We start from the raw sequence: 21,212 nt of genomic DNA on the forward strand, positions 1-21,212 counted from the left end.
CCTCGGGCCGACCAAAGCCTTGTGAGTGGATTTGGTAGACGGAAACTGAAAGAAGCTCGTCGTATATGTGTGTGTATGTGTGTATATATATATGTGTGTGTGTGTGTGCCTGTGTTTGTCCCCCCCCCCAACATCGCTAGAAAACCGATACTGGTGTATTTACGTCTCCGTAGCTTAGCGGTTCGGCAAAAGAGACCGATAGAATAAGTACTACGCTTACAAAGAATAAGTCCTGGGGTCGATTCGCTCGACTAAAGGCGGTGCTCCAGCATGGCCGCAGTCAAATGACTAAAACAAGTAAAAGAGAAAAAGAGAGAATACGACTGAGGGGTCACTAAACACTACACTCATCCAGGTTTACGCACCAACGAGCGAAGCAAGTGAAGAAGAAATGCAGGATTTCTATGATGTTGTTCAGCTGACACTGGACAATGTTCCACGGAGAGTTGTCATTATCTTGATGGGAGATTGGAATGCCAAGGTGGGGAAGAGCATTACCAACAGTTCGAGTGTGGGCCAACACGGGTTGGGGGAGAGGAATGAAAGAGGACAGGATCTGGTTGACTTTTGTATCACCATCAACCTAGACATCGGTAACACTATCTTCCAGCATCACCCGAGAAGGTTGTACACTTGGACCAGTCCAGGAGACCGGTTTCGAAACCAGATTGACTACATCATGATTCAAGGACGATGGAGGTCGGCACTCAAGAATGTAAGGACACGACCAGGGGCAGACTGCGGAAGCGATCATCAACTGAGGTCACGGCGAAAGCAGACGAAAACAATACGGTACGACATCACAAAGATCCCGGAGGCTTTCAGTGTCGAGATGCAAAATAGATTTCTACTGCTTCTCCAATCATACGATAACGGAGAGTGGAGATCAGACGCACTTTGGGAGAAAATGGTCAACATCACAAAGGAAGTTGCGGAGAGGAATATTCCCAAAAGACGGACTATGAAGAGGCCGTGGCTATCAGACGACACACTAGACGTCGCAAGAAGAAGGAAGAAAGCAAAAGCAAGTGGAAATCAGGAATGGAGAGAACTTGACAAGCAGTACAACAGACAGGCACTAGAGGACAAGAGGAACCATCTGAAGCAGATATGTCTGGAGGCGGAAGATGCGTCACAGAAAGGTGACATCAAGTCTGTTTTTCGTTTGGTGAAGGAATTGAGTAGAAAGAGGAAATGGACTCCACGTAGTGACGTCATCAACGATAAAGAAGGTAGCATCCTAACAGAGGAAGAGGACATCAAAGCTAGGTGGAGGGAAAACAGCACCGATTTGTACAGAAGAAAGGCAAGAAGATCTCTCCGCTGCACTCGCTGTAGCCGAAGACAGAGAACAGGAACCACTCAAAGAAGAAGTGAGGCAGGCGCTGTACCATACCAAGAACGGGAAGAGCTCTGGCGTGGGTGAACTTCCCATCGAGGTATGGAAGGCGATGGGAGATATTGGGATAGAACTGTTGTGGAGATTGTGTCAAGATCTGGAATGACGTGGAGTGGCCGATCGACTGGTGTCGTGCAGTCTTCGTATCAATATCAAAGAAAGGCAACCCACGCGAGTGCTCTAACCACCGAACCATCAGTCTTATTGTCCACGCAAGCAAGATCCTGCTGCGAATCATCGTAGGTAGACTGCAGCGGAAATATAGCAGTGTCATCGCTAAGGAACAAGCCGGCTTCGTCAAGGGCAGGGGAACAAGGGAACAGATAGTCAACATTAGGATGATGATCGAAAAGTTTAAGGAATGTAACATCTCACTTTACGTGTGTTTCATCGACTACTCTAAGGCCTTTGACTATGTGAGACACAGCAAGCTATGGGACGTCCTGAAGGACATGGAATTTCCTGAACACTTAGTCGCACTGTTGGCGCGACTATATCAAGATCAACAGTCATCTGTCAGGACGTCCGTCGGTGACACTGAGTGGTTCGGCATGGAGAGGGTTGTCCGATAGGGATGTGTTCTGTCTCCATATCTGTACAATATCTATGCAGAAAACATCATAAGAGCGGTGAAGAACTACGATGGTGGTGTGCAGATTGGCGGAGAAAGGCTGTGCAATCTGAGATACGCCGAGGACACAACCCTCATAAGTAATAGCAAGGACCAATTGCTGCAGTTGATACGCCAAGTGAAAGACATAAGTGCACAGAGTGACCTATTCTTGAATGTAGAGAAGACAAAGATCTTGGTGGTGGATAAGTACAGCACAGACCAAGGTGACTTCACCATAGACGGAGAGATGATTCAGGAAGTGGATGATTTCGTGTGCTTGGGATCCACAATCAGCACCAGTGGATGAAGCACACCAGAGATACGGAGAATGCTCGCGATAGCGAGGCAAGTGGTACAAGATATGGAGAACATCTGGAAGAACCATGGCGTGTCAATGCTGCTGAAGATAAGGCTACTTCGGGCTGCCGCTTTCTCTATTGCAACGTACGGCTGCGAGTCGTGGACAATGTTGAAGGCAGACGAGAAAAGAGTGAACGCTTTTGAAATGTGGTGTTACCGCAGAATCCTTAGAGTGTCGTGGACGGAGAGAAGGACGAACAACTGGGTACTAGAAAAGCTCGGTTGCAAGATGACGCTTCGTCGAAACATCATGCGGCGGAAGCTACGGTTCTTTGGCCACGTCATGCGCCGGGATGGACTTGAGCGAACGATCATAACAGGCAAGGTGAACGGCAGACGTAAAAGAGGCAGACCACCCACTTCTTGGCTGAAAGACATCGCAGCCACAGGATTGTCTTTATTCTCAGTTGTCCATGGGGTAGAGGACAGGAGAAGGTGGCAAGACATCGTGATGACCACAGTATCGCAATAGTGCGATACCTGACTAGAAGAAGAGTCTCACATAGGGATCGAAACCAGTTTTATATTATGATCAGTAAAACTGAAATGGATTTGCTAAAACCGATTTTAATGCTTGCTGTTTCTATTTTTGTTTTCGCAAAACATTTTTTTTAAAACTGAACTAACTGAACTGTTGTCGGTCGCCTTTAGTTGAGAGTGCTGTCTGTTTCATTGAAACATATCGCAACATTGTCATTTCCTTCGCTAACCCCTGGCTGACTCTTTGAATTTGGAGGTAACCGACTTTATTCAGAGCAAGTCAAGGGGATGCTGTTAGTCTTCAGTCAGGTGATCTTTCCCGTTGAACATATGTAATAACCAGTTTCAGATTCATTTCAAGGAAGTAACATTAACTAAATTTTTTCTTAATTATTTTCATTAGCCCTAGCATGATAAAAAGAAAATCAACTGTTTGGAATTTTTTCGATAGGAAAAACAAAGATGAAGCTCAATGCAATAAGTGTGATAAGATCATAAAGTCTTCTGGAGGATCTACTACGTCTCTGATCTTGCACTTGAAGAAGATTCATCAAATCGACATAAATCAAGATGCAAACCAGCCTCCTGTGAAAATGACAAGAACAATGGAACACTTTTTAACAAAGAAATCAATGGAAGAAGTTTCAAAGTTAGCTGCTATGGATAGTTTCTCTTTCAATTCAATCGCCAAAAGCGATTTTATACAGAGAAATCTTCATAGTCAGAGAGGCAAATATGATAAATTACAACCAGCATCTGCAAACGGAGTCAGGAATGTGGTAATGAATTATTACATAACCAAGAAAGAAGAACTTATTCATTATTTCGAAAAAGAAATAGCACTGGGGATTCACTACTCATTGACATTGGATAAATACACATCAATTCAAAATAAACGATATATGAACATAAATGCTCATGGCAAAGACAATCATTGGTCGTTGGGTCTTATTGAGATCCATGGCTCCCTTAATAACAGGAGAACAGAGCAATTTGTGAGAGGACATCTTCGTGAATTTGGATTGGATTTGGATATACATATTGTTGGCTGTACGACGGATGGTGCTTCTATGATGATGAAATTCGGAAAAGAAATAAGATCTGATCACCAACAATGTCTCACACATTGCATACATTTGTCTGTAATCGACATTCTCTATCAAAAAAAAATATTGAAAATATTGCCTCAACCAATGAGACTGATAAAAAAAAGTGAAGAGATCGCTATAACAGACGATAGTGATGATGAAGCTGACATAAGCCAACAGGACATACTTTTTCAAACAGATTTGGCTCACGAAAATGCTTGTTTCCCCAGCTAAAACCTGAATTTTAACAACAAAGTTTTAAATAAGGTAAGAAAATTTTCAAAACTTTTCCGTAAATCTCCTACAAAAAATGAAATTTTGTAAGAGCGAATCAACAAGCAAGTCAAGAAACTTGATTGATTCTCAAAAATACAACGAAAAACGTTGCATTCCTGATTAAATAAATATAATACCATTATTTTTTGTTATTGTTTGCACATAGATACAAATACAGGCACTATCAACATATTTGTGGATATCAGTCAACGTGTTACTTTCTCTCTTTCTCTGTATATGTATATAAACAAAACATAATATACGACAAACTTCTTCGTTGCAGGGACACCGCTCTAAATCCGCGAAAACCGGTTTGGACGATTACTTAAACTCAGTTTTGGGAATTATCGGTTTTTTTTTTGCGAGCCGTAGTCTCACACACACAGTGACACACACTCTCACTCACACACAGAGAGCAAGACACCTCTCTCTCTCTCTGATAACACACACTCTCTCTCTCTCTCTCTCTCTCTCTATCTATTTATCTATCTATCTCTCAGTCAAACACATTCACGAAAAAAGATGCGAGAAAAAATAAATAAAATTTACGCTATCGCTCTCTCTCTCACACACACACACAGCGATACACACTTTCTCTCTCTTTCAGTCAATCACTCACACACTCAAAGAAGATGCGAGGAAAAATAAACAGAAAAAAATGTACGCTGTTCTCTCCCTCGCACACACACACACACATTGCGAAATTGTTTTGTTTTTTTTTTTTGTTATCTACATTGCACACACATACGAACAGGAAAGGGGGCTAAACTGCATTAGCCCCCAGAAAAGAAGTATGTATATGTGGTTGTACGTCTGTGCGGGCTTGTTCTTGTGTGTGTGTGTGTGTGTGTGTGTGCTTGTTCTTGTGCGTGTGTGCTTGCTCTGTTTTGTGTGTGCGTGTGCGTGCTTGTTCTTGTGTGTGGGTATGCACAACACACACACACACACACACACAAACAAGCACGCACAGACGTACAACCCATTAGCTTTCTCTTTCCACTTCGATACGTTAAACAGAACAAACACGCAACTGACCACTTGACAAGACAACACGTACTCACGGAAATGACCGAGAACTAAGTTTACAAAAGTTACACAAAACGAAAGAATACTATATAGGTATATGTTTGTGGGATCTTTTTTAAAACGGGGGCCACATTTTTCATTAATGTTTTACGTAGTGTTTTTGGTACCGAAAGACTTTCAAACTTCGTATACTTATCTATTTTGTGTTATAGAACAGAAAAATATTTTTGTATTCGAATTTATTTCATGTAAAAAATTGTCTTATTTCGATAATTTCAACCAATCACTGACGTCCATTCAGTCGATATACATTAAGTGCCGACTACATAAACAAACGATTCTTCGTTTTATTTGCTTTTTTCATTTTAAATTTGCTTTAACCCTAACCCTAACCCTAACCCTAACCCTAACCCTAACCCTCACCCTAACCCTAGGGTTAGGGTTAGGGTTAGAGTTAGGGTTAGGGTTAGGGTTAATTGTTTCAGAATCGTTTGTTTATGTAGTCGGCACTTAATGTATATCGGCTGAATGGACGTCAGTGATTCGTTGAAATTACAGAAATACGACAACTTTAACATGGAATAATTTATGGATTTCTTTTTTTTTAAAGAAGACTAAGAGAAAAAGATGTTTTATATGACACATTCTGCCAGTGTTCCAAGTTTCAAAGTGTTTCGTTAATGAAAAATGTGGCCCCCGTTTTAAAAAAGATCCTGTTTGTGCGTCAAAAAACCGTTTTAGTGATAAGTTGACAACACTAGCTGTCACGCACACGGAAACTAACGAACGAATCTTGACAAAGCTGAGACTCAAAACGATTGAATGTCGTGATACTTTGGGCAAATGTCTTCTATTATACCCTCAAGCCGACCAAAACCTTGTGAATGGATTTGGTAGGCAGAAACCGAAAGAAGCCCGTCATATATGTCTGTATATCTTTGTGTCTGCTTGTTCCCGCCCCCATCGCTTGACACCTGATGTTGGTGTGTTTACGTCCTCATAACTTAGTGGTTCGGTTAAAAAGACCGAAAAAGTAAGTACTAAGCTTGCAAGGAATAAGTCCTGGGGTCGATTTCTTCGACTAAAAACCCTTTAAGTAAAAGATTATATATTTTATTTAAAAACAGTTTAATTGCGCTGGGCTCCGGACAAAACCTGGTTACTTCGGCGCCATAATTCTGCTAGACCGTCAACGGCCGCAGAAAGTTCAAAAGGTCAGCTCATTAATCTCTAAGTGCAGAGAGAAGAAAACGAAGACTTTAGATGTAAATTTTAAAATGCTGATTTTTCTGCGACTAAAATTCTTCAAGGTGGTACCCTACATAACCACACTCTAATGACTGAAACAAGTAAGAAAGTAAAAAATTCCGGGGTTGATACAGTCGACTAAAAATTATTCAAGGCAGTGCCCAGCATGGCCACAGTCTAATGACTGAAACAAGTAAAAAAGAAAAAAAATGAAAAATAACCAAAAAATATAACCGAGGGGATTTTGTCCACTTTCGCACTGTAACTAAGTGGGGTTGTCCCAGGGGTGTTTTGGATACTCATGAAGAAGAGTGGACCAGCGCTAGTCATTAAAAAAGCAAAAATAAAGCAATTTTGAAATTGAAATAAAATGTTACTTATTTCGGTATAATTCGATTTATTGTTATTTAAAATGTTTTGATGCTGCATATTCGTTTCTAAAAGAGAAAAAAGTGTTGAATTATATAACACCAAAATGCTCATCTTGTAATAAGTAAATGAGCATGGTATAATATAAAGAAGGAAAGATTTTTGGATACTCCACACACAAAACTGAAAAAGTCTCTATTAAAAAATTTTCATTTCTCGAAAATTGTAAGTTGAGACTCCAAGATTTTATTATTCTGACTTAAACCTGATCAAAACCACTTCTGTGATATATTTCGTTTTTCTTTTTCTTTTTACTTGTGGCAGTCATTAAACTGCAACCATGCTGGAGCACCACTTTGTGGAATTTTAAGTCGAATGTATCGACCCCAGAAATTTTTTTTAATGATTTTCAACCAGAGCATGAAGTTAAGTCTCTCTACATGCTAGAAATGACACCCAAATCTATTGGAATTTTTTTAATAACCCCCTCGGTTATATTTTTTGGTTATTCTTCGATTTTTGACCAGGCTATTCTTATTCTAGCAGCTACACTCTCAGAGCATCCACCCCTGCTACTGACTTGGTCACCTAGGTAAAGGGAGCTATGAACTACTTCTAGATTTTCCCCCTGGCATGTGATGGAAGCTGTTTTCTGCACATTTTCAGTGTTTATTGCCCCTGAGCAATTTGCCACACACAAAAACTATCTTCCCAATTAGCCTTCTTTTGATATTGCTGCACCTATTATGTGTCCATAGCTTACACCAGGTACATCTTATGGAGTTTCTACCTACACCTTTTCTACTTGAAGGGATTTGTGATTTGTGTGTCTTCCTACTTATTAAAACTTTGGTTTTTGCTAGATTGACTCTAAGGCCCTTCAATTCTAGACCTTGCTTTCATACCTGAAACTTCTCCTCCGGTTCTGATAGTGACTCAGCTATTAGAGCAAGGTCATCAGCATAGAGAAGCTCCTAGGGGTATCCTGTCTTGAGTTTCTCTGTTGTTCCTTGGAGGACTATGATGAATAAGAAGGGGCTGAGGACTGATCCTTGGTGGACCCCTACCCCTAAACCAGAATTCTTCACTATTTTCATTGCCAACCCTCACCTTACTGACAGCATCTCTGTACATGGCTTGTACAGCTCTCATTAACCACTCATTTGTCCCTAGTTTCTGTATTGACCACCAGATAGAGTATCGGGGGACCCTGTCAAAGGTTTTCTCCTTGTCAATGAAAGCCAGGTACAGAGGTTTATCTTTGGCTAGGTATTTCTCCTGCCGCTGTCTTACCAGAAATAAAGCATCAGTGGTACTTTTCTCTGGCACAAAACCAAACTGCATCTTGTCTAAACTAACTCTCTCCCTAATTAGTTGGGCTATGACCCTCTCCATGACTTTCATTACCTGATCCAACAACTTGATACCTCTGTAATTATTCGTATCTAATGCATCACCTTTACCTTTGTAGCAGTTGACTATGGTGCTGCTACACCAGTCATTGGGTATGATTCCTTCATGTATCACCTGATTGACTAGGCTATAGCTGACACCGCCAGATATTTTAAGCATCTCTGCAGTGATTCCTGATGGGCAGGTGGTGAGGTATGGGGGCTTTTCCTGTCTTCATACTCTTAAGTACTTTATCTTCCAGGGTACTGTCAATTCAGATAGCTGGTCCCTCTGTTGGGTCGACATTTGGCAAACTCTCTTCCTCCCATTCATTCTCTTCATTTAGCAACCTTTCATAGTAGCGTCTCCAAGTCTCTCTTTTCGCAGCATCATTAAATGCAAGTGAGCCATCATCCATGCAGACTCATTTCTCTCCTACGACATAACGATTCTCTCTCATACACTGTCTTGCAATACGAAACACTTCAAGTCTGTGGACCTCATGATGCAGAACATTGGCAAATTTTTTCTTATCTGCTTTCCCTCTGGCTAAATAAACCTGTCTCCTAGCTTCCCTTCTGGTAATCTGATACAATTCCCTGCTACCACCATTCTTCCAGTCCTTCTATGCGTGTTTCTTTTCCTTAATGGCCCTGTCAACTACATTGTTCCACCACCACATTACCTTGGGTCAAGAGGGTACTTTGCGCCATCCACAGATCTGGTCAGTAGCTCTGAACAGGTTGTCCTGTAGGAACCTCCAGTTTTCTTCCACATTATGTGATGCTATATCCCCCACTATTTCATCAAAAGCTTCAAGTAATATGTCTCTAAATATATATATATACGTGTGTGTGTGTGTGTATATATATATATATATATATATATATATATATATATATATATCAGAAGTGACTCCAGGTCATCAGCGTCACTCAGGCTCATCACAGATTTCGCATGAGACAGACACATGCTCGCTCAAAGAATTTCACATTTTTCCACAATATTTCTAGCTCCTGATGCCTTACTTTTTATATCTAGCAGTATGTCTTTCTACATTTCTAAGTTAAGGGTGAAAATAAAGCAACTCTGCAAAACACAACTAATCTTTACACACAGATGCACAGAATAGCAGCAATCAAATAACGACAGCAGAGTGCACAACAAACATCAGTGATCTGACTGTCGCCTGTACTCTTGACAAGAGATGCCAGTTAGTCTTTTACACCTTCCAGGCTCGTATTAGCCTGAGTTGCTGGATAATTTTTCGTTCCTTTAAGAATATTGCAGAACAGAAACTTTTCTGGAATTTAAATCCTAATCTCTATAGAAATTTATTGTTTCAAGAAAAAATTGAATTTGAATTACTTTTAATTTTTATGATTATAGCTAACAACTGAGGCTGTAACTTCTGAGCCCCGAGTCAGGTGTGTGTGAACGATGTCAAGAAAACGTCTGCTACAAATGATATAAGATGACTGCCAGATACTGAACGAAAATAAACGAACTGCAACCAGGCTCAGTAAAAGGAGCTCGAGTTATTGGCTGCAGTTACATACTTGAAGTCAGTGTTGGCAGAAATTAAATCAGCATACAAATACATTTTCACTTCACTAAATTTACACTCAGGCTAAGCTCGAAAAGCACAAGTGCTGGAGTTGCCACTAATCATCATCATCATCATCATCATCGTTTAACGTCCGCTTTCCATGCTAGCATGGGTTGGACGATTTGACTGAGGACTGGTGAAACCAGATGGCTGCACCAGGCTCCAATCTGATTTGGCAGAGTTTCTACAGCTGGATGCCCTTCCTAACGTCGACCACTCCGAGAGTGTAGTGGGTACTTTTATGTGCCACTGGCACGAAGGCCAGTCTGGCGGTACTGATATATATATATATATATATATATATATATATATATATATATATATATATATATACATATATATATATACATATATATATATACACATATATATATATATACACATACATACATACATACATACATACATACATAAGACAGTGATGAAATTCAAGGGAAATTTAGCTGCTATTTCTACCAGCTCAAGCTATCATGTAGAGGTCCCCCTTGGCTCATACATACACATATACATACAATATATAAGACAGTAGCGTGTCGTTTGAGGGAGATTTAACTGCTGTTTCTATAAGTGCCACCCCTATTTGGTTTAATTTTTATTGTTTTCTAATGTTTACATGTTATAAAACCCTTTGTATCATCTTACATTGTCTTTTATGCTGTTGCATGTCCTTTTATATATATTTATACTGGCTCTTGCGGCCAATAAAAGAATTATTATTATTATTATTATTATTACTATTATCAAGGCAGTGAGCTGGCAGAATCATTAGCATGCTAGACAAAATGCTTAGCAGCATTTCATCCGTCTTTACATTCTGAGTTCAAATTCTGCCAACGTCGACTTTGCCTTTCATCCTTTCGGGGTCAATAAAACAAGTCTCAGTAAAATACTGGGGTTGATGTAATCAACTAGTCCCCTCCCTGCAAATTCCAGGCCTTGTTCCTATAGTAGAAAGGATTATTATTATTATTATTATTATTATTATTATTAAGGTGGTGAACTGACAGAATTGTTAATACACTGGACAAAGTGCTCAACAGCATTTCATTCCTCTTTATACTCTGAGAATGGAGGCGCAATGGCCCAGTGGTCAGGGCAGCGGACTCGCGATTGTAGGATCACAGTTTCAATTCCCAGACCGGGCGTTGTGAGTGTTTATTGAGCAAAAACACCTAAAGCTCCATGAGGCTCCGGCAGGGGATGGTGGCGAACCCTGCTTTACTCTTCTACCACAACTTTCTCTCACTCTTTCTTCCTGTTTCTGTTGTGCCTGTATTTCAAAGGGGTCAGCCTTGTCACACTCTGTGTCACGCTGAATCTCCCTGAGAACTACGTTAAGGCTACACGTGTCTGTGGAGTGCTCAGCCACTTGCATGTTAATTTCACAAGCAGGTTGCTCCATTGATCAGATCATCAAGGTGGAACCCTCGACGTCGTAACTGACAGAGGGCCACAACATTTTGAGTTCAAATTTTACCAAGGTTGACTTTACCCTTCATACTTTTAGATTCGATAAAATAAGTACCAGTTTAACACTGGGGTCGATGTAATCGACTTACCCTCTCCTGCAAAATAGCTGATTTTATGCAAAAATTGGAAACCATTTTTATTATCATTTGGGTCCTCTGCACCATTGGCGGCTGCAATGAGTAGATTTCATAGACAGCAACTGAAAGAAGCCCAATTGTGTGTGTGTGTGTGTGTTTACAATCACTTAACAAACCAGTGTTGGTGTGTTTACATCCCCGTAACTTAGCAGTTCAGTAAAAAAGACCTATAGAATAAGTACCAATCTTTACAAAAATAACAAATAAGTACTAAGGTTAATTCATTTGACTAAAAGTACTTCAAGGTGGTGCCCCAGCATGGCCACAACAAGTAAAATATAAAAGATATTTTCAACAGAAAACTCATAGCAAAGGATTTAAAGAGTTTTAAGTAAGGGACCAAGAAGATGAAAAAAAGAAAGGAAAACTTTTGTAGAATGGTAACCAGAATCAGTTGGCAGGTTTATGTAACAAGAAGAAAGTGGGGTAAGTGGAACTGTCAGGTTTGTGTTTGTTATTATTACAAAGAGGGGGGGGGGACAATGAAATAACAGTAAAAGGTAAGGAAAAGATAAATATTGCTAAGACAGATGGTAAGAATGATCTAAGGTAAGATAATCAGATGGGTGAAGTGCAATGTGACTGATTTGCAGAGAAGGGAGGAGGATGAGTGGAGGTGGGAGATGGGGAGAGAGAGGGTGAAAGGAAGGAGAGGGATGGGAGACAGAGATAGGGAGAGAGAGAGAGAGACAGACAGAAAGAAAATGAGAGGTAGGGAGAGAAAGAGACAGACAAATAAACAGAAAATGGGACAGAAATGAGAGAGACAGACAGACAGAGAGACAGAAAATAAGAAGAGACTGACAGACAGAGAGAGATACCCAACAGGGAGAGAGAAAATGGAAGTTTGAGAAGAAAAAATCTGAGAGGGAAATAAACTTAGAATGAGAGACAAGAAGAGAGAAAAAATACAGAAAAATAAATTTTAAAAAAAGAGGGAGAAAGAGAGAGAGGGAAAAAAGAGAAGAGAGAAGTAGGGAGAGAGAGAGAAGTAGAGATAGATAGAAGTAGAGATAGATAGAAGTAGAGAGAGAGAGAAGTAGAGAGAGAGATAGAGATAGAGAAGTAGAGAGAGTGAGAGAAGTAGAGAGGGAGAGAGAGAGAGACAAGCAGAGAGGGAGAGAAGTAAAAAGAGAGAAAAGGCAGAGAGGAAAGCTAAGAAAGGGAGAGAGACAAGCGGAGAGAGAGAGGTGAAGTTAAGAGAGAGAAATGGGACAAACTCACAGATGTTAAGAGTGGAAATAATAATAATGTGGAGTAGAAGAACTGAAAGTGGGACAATCAGAAACCAATCCCAATTGCATATCAGTAAAGAAGAAAAAAAGAAAGGCAAAAACAACAAAATGGATAAAAAAAAAAGAAAAAGAAAGAAAACAGAAAAAGAAGAAGGTGGCAGCATGGGTTAAACAAGGTAATCAGAGCAATGAGAACAAGAACAACAAGAAGTGCTAACAAAGAACCTAACATCCTACAACAGAAAACAGGCAAGAAGAGCAACACAAAAAAAGCCCATGTGCTGTGTCCTAAATCGAAAAAAGACTTCACTGATAAAACATCCTGAAGCAACAGAAAGGATTTCATTTACACACACACACTCACACACACACACAGATATATATACACACAACGAGCTTCTTCCAGTTTCCGTCAACCAAATCCTCTCACAAGTCTTTGGTTGGCTTGAGGCTAGAGTAGAAGACACTTGCCCAAGGTGCCACGCAGTGGGACCGAACCCGGAACCATGTGGTTGGGAAGCATACTTCATGCCACACAGCCACACCTGCACCTATAACTATATACAATTGTCTTGTTATGTTCCAAATATTATCTTATGATACAAATGCATTTTTTTTTTGTGGTGTATTCCATATGCCATCTTAATACACCAATAACAATTGTCTAACATAGTAAATATCTTAATATCCCAGTATGCATTTGTCTTGTTATGTACCAAACGCCACCTTAATAAATATATCAATATTTGTCTTTTGTTCCAAGACAAAAAAAAAAAATATATATATAATGGTATATATGATAGATACATGTCTTTCTTTTGTCAAGTAATGTACTAACATAAACATTAATCAGTGTTTGAAATATAACAGAGGACACAGTGGAATAATAAAATGGTGTTTAGTAATGAAAGCTATATATAAATTAATATATATATATATTATATATATATCTTCGAAACGTCAAGTTAGAATAGAGGCAGCTGATGAATAATTCCAAGTGGCTTTCTGTTTTCCTATGTGTTCGTTCCGTTGTCTGTAGTTCATTGTTCTAATGTCCTGTACCCTGATATGCATCTATATACACATGTAGATGAAAGTATATACATATACGTGTGTATACATGCATATATATTTTTTTGTATTATATATATATATATATATATATATATATATATACATATATATATATATATATATACATCTATAAGATGTACCCGGTGCAAGCTATGGACACATAAGAGGTGCAGCAACATCAAAGGCAGGTTAACTAGGAAGTTAGTTTTTGTTTGTGGCAGATGTTCAGGTGCAATAAAGACTGTAAACAAACAGGAAACAACTTCTATCTCATTCCAGGGTGAAAAACTAGAGGTAGTCGATAGCTTCCGCTATCTGGGCAACCAAGTTAGTAGTGGGGGTGGGTGCGCTGAAAGTGTAGCTGCTAGAATAAGAATAGCCTGAGCAAAGTTTAGAGAGCTCTTACCCCTGCTGGCGACAAAGGGACTCTCACTCAGAGTAAAAGGCAGACTGTATGACGCATGCGTACGAACAGCCATGCTACATGGCAGTGAAACATGGGCTGTAACTGCTGAGGACATACATAAGCTCGCAAGGAATGAAGCCAGTATTCTCCGTTGGATGTGTAATGTCAATGTGAATACCCGTCAGAGTGTAAGTATCTTGAGAGAAAAGCTGAACATTAGAAGCATCAGTTGTGGTGTGCAAGAGAGACGATTGCGCTGGTATGGACATGTGGTGAGAATGGATGAGGATAGCTGCGTGAAAAAGTGCCACACCCTAACAGTTGAGGGAACCCGTGGAAGAGGTAGGCCCAGGAAGACCTGGGCTGAGGTGGTGAGGCAAGACCTTCGTACATTGGGCCTCACCGAGGCGATGACTACTGACCGAGACCTTTGGAAAGGTGCTGTGCGTGAGAAGACCCGGCAAGCCAAGTAAGATCGTTGCCAGTGCCCCTGGACTGGCTCTTGTGCGGGTGGCACATGAGATGCACCATTTTGAGCGTGGCCGTTGCCAGTACCGCCTGACTGGCTCCCGTAGGATTTTCGAGTGAGATCGTTGCCAGTGCCCCTGGACTGGCTTGTGCGGGTGGCACATAAAAGACACCATTTCGAGCGTGGCCGTTTTCATGCGGGTGACACGTAAAAGCACCCACTACACTCTCTGAGTGGTTGGCGTTAGGAAGGGCATCCAGCTGTAGAAACTCTGCCAAATTAGATTGGAGCCTGGTGTTGCCATCCGGTTTCACCAGTCCTCAGTCAAATCGTCCAACCCATGCTAGCATGGAAAGCGGACGTTAAACGATGATGATGATGATGATATATATATATATATATATATATATATATATATATATGATGTATACACGCACACACACATATATGACGGGATTCATTTCCATCTACTAAATTCACTGGTAAGGCTTTGGTTGACCCAAGGCTATAGTAGAAGACACTTGCCCAAGGTGCCATACTGTGGGACTGAACCCGAAACCATGAAGTTGGGCGGTTTCAGTCATAGGACTGCAGCCATAGTGGTGCACCACTTTCATTTATTTTCTATCAGTTTTGTGGCAGCTGATCTCCTCTGAATGCATCCTTCAGTGGCTGACTGGTCTGGTATTATTGTTAGGAGTTTATCCAATGTTTCTTTTTGTTTAATGTTTCAGTAGAGGTTCATTTGATATTCTGATTACTTTAGGCAGGCAGCTGAACAGTTGAGGTCCTCTGAATATCAGACTGTAATTTTTAGCTTCAGCCCTGCTACCCTCTTTTGTGTATAGGTGTTACTGTTGTGTCTTTCAGTAGTTCTGGGAATTTGCCAGTATCTAACGACTTTTGAAATAGTATCTTTAATGGTTTCACAAGGCTGTTTTTGCATGTTTTTAGCAGTATGGCAGGGAGACCATCTGGTCCAGATGCTGAGTTTGAATCTGGGTCATTAGCTGTAAGTATACCATTTTCCATCATATCAATTTTTAGATGTATCTCTGCAGGTGAGTTCTGGAGGTCAAAGAATTCATTTAGCTCATATATTACTTTGTTAACCACAGGTTGGGAAAATGCAGTCATAATGTCAACTCAAGAATGTGCATATGATGAATCATTTGTAATATGATCCATTTCAATCCAGTAGAGAGTCAATCTGGTTATGTATAGCTGATTTTTGTTTAGCAAAGTGGAAGAACTTAGAAATAGATTTTATATTTTACACTGCTTGTTGTTCCCTTAGCAAAGTTTATTTTCCATGAGATAGTTTTAGGTCCAGTTTGATGTTCTTTTTTTTTCAATCTTATCTATTGAGAGTTTGGTTTTTCAGTTGTTTTGTTGGTTTGATTCTGTTGCACATTAGTATCCCTCTATCTTACAGAATCAAGTGCTTGCAGGAATAGGCATGTTTGTATGGAGCATGCTTTCAACAGATCCTGATTAACTATTCAAACAGAAACTTCATTCCCTTGTTAACATTGGGATTCATAATATGCAGAGACCAGTTTGTTTTGAAGATTTCTATTTCAATTTCCTTCCATTTGACCTCCTAAAATTCGTGTGGAATGAGTCATGTTTGATGTTATTTGTGTGTTGCCCTCTTTGACAATTGTATAATTCTGTGGTCAGAAATAGCTGTGGGAATGACCTGAACATTGTGAACGAAGTCTGTACTGGTGGTAAAGACTAAGCTGAGTATGTTATTTTCCCTAGTTGGACAGGTAATGATTTGTTACAAGAGGAAGTCTTTAGTGGTATCGAGATAAGCATTCATATCTCTTCTGTTCAGTTGTTTAGTTTCAGCTGAAACTAGGAAAATTAAAGTCCCCCACTAAAAGTACATTGACCTGTGGGCTGGGCTCATTTGGGGTTTGACTTATTAGTAACAAGCATTTTTGAAGTGATCTTCATGTTAGCTGCGCCAGGAAGACAGTAGGTAATGCCTCTGATCAAATTGAGGTCACTCACATGCATTATTAGTGTATTGCACACTGTGTTGGAGTGGGAGAGGAGGGCATTTGTTGCCAGGTCTTCTTGGATGAAGATTGTTATTTCTCCTTGTTTCCACATTCTGTAGTCAATTTTGAGTAGTATATAACCTGACACATGTACTTCTGCATCCAATATATCTGGGATCAGTTGCGTTTCACTCAGTGCTACACATATTGTCTTTTCTCGATGTACAAGGTCTCTAAGATATGATACTTTTGTTCGATTTGTGAAGTGTGAAAGACCTTGTACAGTTGAGATTATTATTAAGTAGAGATTGTGGGTTAATGACAGCAATGGTGTGGTTGTGCACTGGGGTAGTAGCATTGGCTGGTGCTGTATGAGAATTAGAAATTTTTTTAAAATTTCATTTACCAAATTCATCATTGCTAAAAGAGAATTTTCTTGTTTTGGGAGGAGTTGTTGTCTAAAGTTGGTAGGGTTGCACTGTTGAATATGGTTATAGTTGTATTGTTTGCAGCTGTTGATTTTACTATTGTATCCAGTAGATATCTTGGGTGACTTCTGGGTTTCAATGAAGGTCCGGACCAATGCTGCCACTGTAAGGGATGTTTCTACTGTGAATTTGGTGTCATGCTTTTATTAATGCATGAAGTTCTTGGAAGATGAGACATAATCTTTTGTGTTTGGGATGGCAAAAGACTTTAAGATTCCGGATTACATGTGTAGAAGTTATTAAGTGTGATTTAACATTTAGTGGTAGTGATGGTGGTGCTGTGAGATGTGTGGTTTCACATTGGCTGGTATTGTTTGTATGAAACGTGTGGCTTGTCTCAGGGAAATAGGTGAAGTTACAGTCACTGCATATGCATAGTCTCTCACGTTGAGAATAGTGGCATATTTAGGGGTTTTGTGTGTTCATAATTTCCTTTTATTTACAGTTGGCAGATTTATCATAGAGCTATCATGTATACATTCAGATTGAGGTGGATAGTAGGAGAAGAAAGGAGTGATTCTTCATTAATTGGAGTAGTACTAGTGGTAATGGTAGTACAGTAGAATAGGATGATGATGGTGATGATGGATCTCTTGTGTTATTCTGAGAAGAATCTCAGTGGCCTGATTGTGGAGAAGAGCTAGAGACTGTGTTGTTTAATAGGTCATCAATTGTTCTAGTATTGATGAGTGACTTCCAATACTGATTTTATTGTTGTTGCTATTTTTTTGTTGTTGTAGTAAGGATAGTAGCAGTAGAATATGATGGCAATGGTGATGATGGGCCAGTTAGGATATTCAGAGGAAATGAGGAAGTGGATAACCACACTGTGAAGGGGTCTTGATTGTGGAGTTTGATTTGTCATCAATTCTTCTAGTATTGAAGAGTGACTTCCAATGTTGATCTTGTTGCTATTGTTTAATTTTGGTAAGAGAAGTAGCAGTAGAACACGAAGACAATGATGATGAAGGGTCACTTGTGGTATTCCAAGGAAATGAGGATGTGGATAGCTGAAATGTGAAGGGCTTTTGATTGTGGAGTTAAATAGTTCATCAATTGTGCTAGTACTGAGAGTGGCTGTGGTTGTTATATATACATATATATATATATATATATATATATATATATATATATATATACTTTCCGTATTCCCGAGCGTCATACTAATATATACTTTTGTTATTTACACCACCTGTCCTCGTCTGTTGTTATTATTTGTATATTCTCCCATATATATATATATGATTTTAATTTTAATGTTGAAAATGCTTTAGTTCAGTAATATATCTTTCTAGGGATTTGGGGAGATTTTCTTTTTATTTATTTTAGTCTTTTGTTCTTGTTTTGTGAAGAAACCTAACTTCAACTAACTTTTTATAGTTCAATTTTTAAACACTATTTTCTAACCACGAGGAAGGTAAGTAGTAGATGCAATATTGAATTTTGCACCCCAACAAAATTTAGTGGGTGCAAGTGCACCCCCTACACCCCATGTTCCTGGGCTCTTGAGCTGATAGGAAGGAGCATTTTGGGACACAACCTAGTCACATTAGATACGATGTATGCAACCTATAGGGATGCCTGTGGAGTAAAATTGTCACGAGTGAAAGCATCTCTGCATAAATTCAGGTGAAAGGATAGAGATCTCAAGAAACAGATAAAGATTGCAGGGCTGGAAAAGCTTTGGAAAGACCTGAAAGCAAGACTCAGTGCCATCAGTATAAAGCAGAATCAGCAGAAAGGAGAAGACTGCTTTTCTAGAGACCCTTTCCAGTTTGCCAAGAAACTATTCAAGCAGTCAAAGTCTGGGACACTCACAGTGAGTAAAGAATCTCTTAAATAAAATTCTGACTCTCTTCCCTCCATTTGAGATCCAGGACCTGGTATAGTCAGCAGTTCCAGAAGAAATGTTCAACAACAAATCACTAGCATTGAGTGAAGTTTAAAAAGGTAGTTCAAAGAGTCAGGGCCGAATCATTACCTGGCTCAAATGGAATTCTTTATCTGATATATAAAAAATGTTCCAATGTTCATGCGTGGCTCCAAAAATTTTTAAGGTTAACATGGATGAACCTGAAGATCAACAACCAGTGGATGACAGCTGATAGAGTGTATACTTCCAAAGAACAGAACTCATGTAACATCGATCGGTTTAATCTAATATTACCTCTGAACGTTGAGAAAATCTCTGTAATGGCAGCAAGGTTAATGACATACCTCATAGATAATAAATATTTGCATATGTCAGTCGAAAAAGATATCATTAACAAGAGTAGTATGAGACTGGATATTCTACTCCTCTTACTTTCATCAAAACAGGCGATTCTCAATTGAACTTACTCTGCCATATGAAGAGCAATATGGAGTAAGTCAACAAATATGATAGTTTAGCCATCAACCTGAGAGAATCTGGCTTCCAAACCAAAGTCCTTGACTTAGACAGGGGAGTGAGAGGAGTTTATGGGCAAATCTGCGAATGCTCTTATGAAACAGCTCTCAGTTTCTGCCAGGAAGATAACCAGGCAATGAGAGAAGAAGCTGAGAATTCCAACAGGGTCTGATCAAGGAGGAATGAAAGTGAACTTCAGAGGACATAATTTAACCTACGTTGAGCTGTTGTCTTGGAACAAAGTGGTCGCAACATCCAGAGTACCTTGGCCACCCAGGAAGGTGCAGGTTGCAATGCAGACAGTAGCATAGAATGTGGCAGCAGAGGGGTATCCAAGAGTCATGAACTGGATATGATATGTCCCCTACTCAGTACAGTGTAAGACCTTAAAAACTGAAATTCTTGTATGAGGAAGTCTTCCTTAGAATTTCTTATTACTTCTTTCATCTAGACACAATCAGGCAAGGTGTCCAACTAAATTACGAAAGTGAGCACCAAATTCACATATGGAATAAAGCCACAATGTTAATCACTTTTTCAACCACATTTTGTCATTCTCTTTTCTTGGAACAGTCTTGTTCCATTTTCAATTATTAACAATAAAACAGATGATTAACTTAAAATAAAGACAACTCCTATTTTGGTTTGGACCCTTTCTTCATTGCTAAACATATGCTAAACACATATATACACCTACATGCCTGCATACATACATACAGACTATCAGACAAACAGAGAGACCTACAGATACATACATAAATAGATATACAAGAATAAGGGCAGAGAATCGTCAATTAATAATAGAATTAATAATTAACAATTCTACCAAGTAGTTCAGTATGAAAAAAACCTTTATCGGTAAGATAGATAGATAGATAGATAGATAGATAGATAGATAGATAGATAGATAGATAGATAGGAGATCCATATAGGATATACTCTTGATTCATAGAAATTACCTTTACTCTGAAAGGTGAATAAACAAATCCCTTGTAGAGATTATGATCGACACCAAATGAAAAGGGGAGGTAATCACAAAAATCAAGGATTCTCTGAAACAGATACGTCATTAAGGAAAAGACAATTTGATTGGGTGTAAAAGAACAGTTGTTGAATCATGTTCGTGTCTCAATAGTTGTCATCAGCACAGTATTTGTCCTAGCTTAAATCAAGCAGACATACTAAGTGATATATAAGCAATGTAAAAGTCTCTTCCTTAATAGTCTGTCAATTCAGGAGTATCCTTGATTCTTAATATCATCTCTCCTTCTTTAGTGGAGTTGGACCAATTTTCTCAAGGTATTTCTCTACTCTTAAAAAGAAAAATATTTCAAGATTTCAGAAATTTATCTTACATGGTGTTTGATATACCTTTATTCCTCTCTCTTTCTTTCTCACTTGTTCTCTCTCTCTCTCTCTCTCTCTCTCTCTACCTCTTTCTGTATACATGTGTGAGTCTGTCTATATATGTGTGTGTGTATACACACACACATATATATACATATTGGCCTGCTCACCTAGCATCATTCAACAGCTAAAATGATGCGAAGTGCATTGTGACAAGCAATATAATAACAACATCCAACAGTCTGATCAATCACGCGATCACATGAGATATATGTATGTATGTATGTATGTATGTATGTATGTATACATACACCACAGTTAGATC

At 39.3% G+C, this 21,212-nt stretch overlaps 1 protein-coding gene across 1 annotated transcript; it reads left to right on the forward strand.

Moving 5' to 3' along the window:
* The first annotated feature begins 391 nt into the window (after positions 1-391).
* On the forward strand, positions 392-2,319 carry LOC106876585 (uncharacterized). The gene is made up of 2 exons (XM_014925191.2): positions 392-1,418; positions 2,012-2,319. The coding sequence occupies exons 1-2, from the start codon at positions 392-394 to the stop codon at positions 2,317-2,319; spliced, it is 1,335 nt and encodes a 444-aa protein (XP_014780677.1).
* Positions 2,320-21,212: the final 18,893 nt, after the last annotated feature.

The sequence above is a fragment of the Octopus bimaculoides genome, chromosome 8, assembly GCF_046866305.1.
Source record: "Octopus bimaculoides isolate indiv1 chromosome 8, ASM4686630v1, whole genome shotgun sequence".
Taxonomy (NCBI): domain Eukaryota; kingdom Metazoa; phylum Mollusca; class Cephalopoda; order Octopoda; family Octopodidae; genus Octopus; species Octopus bimaculoides.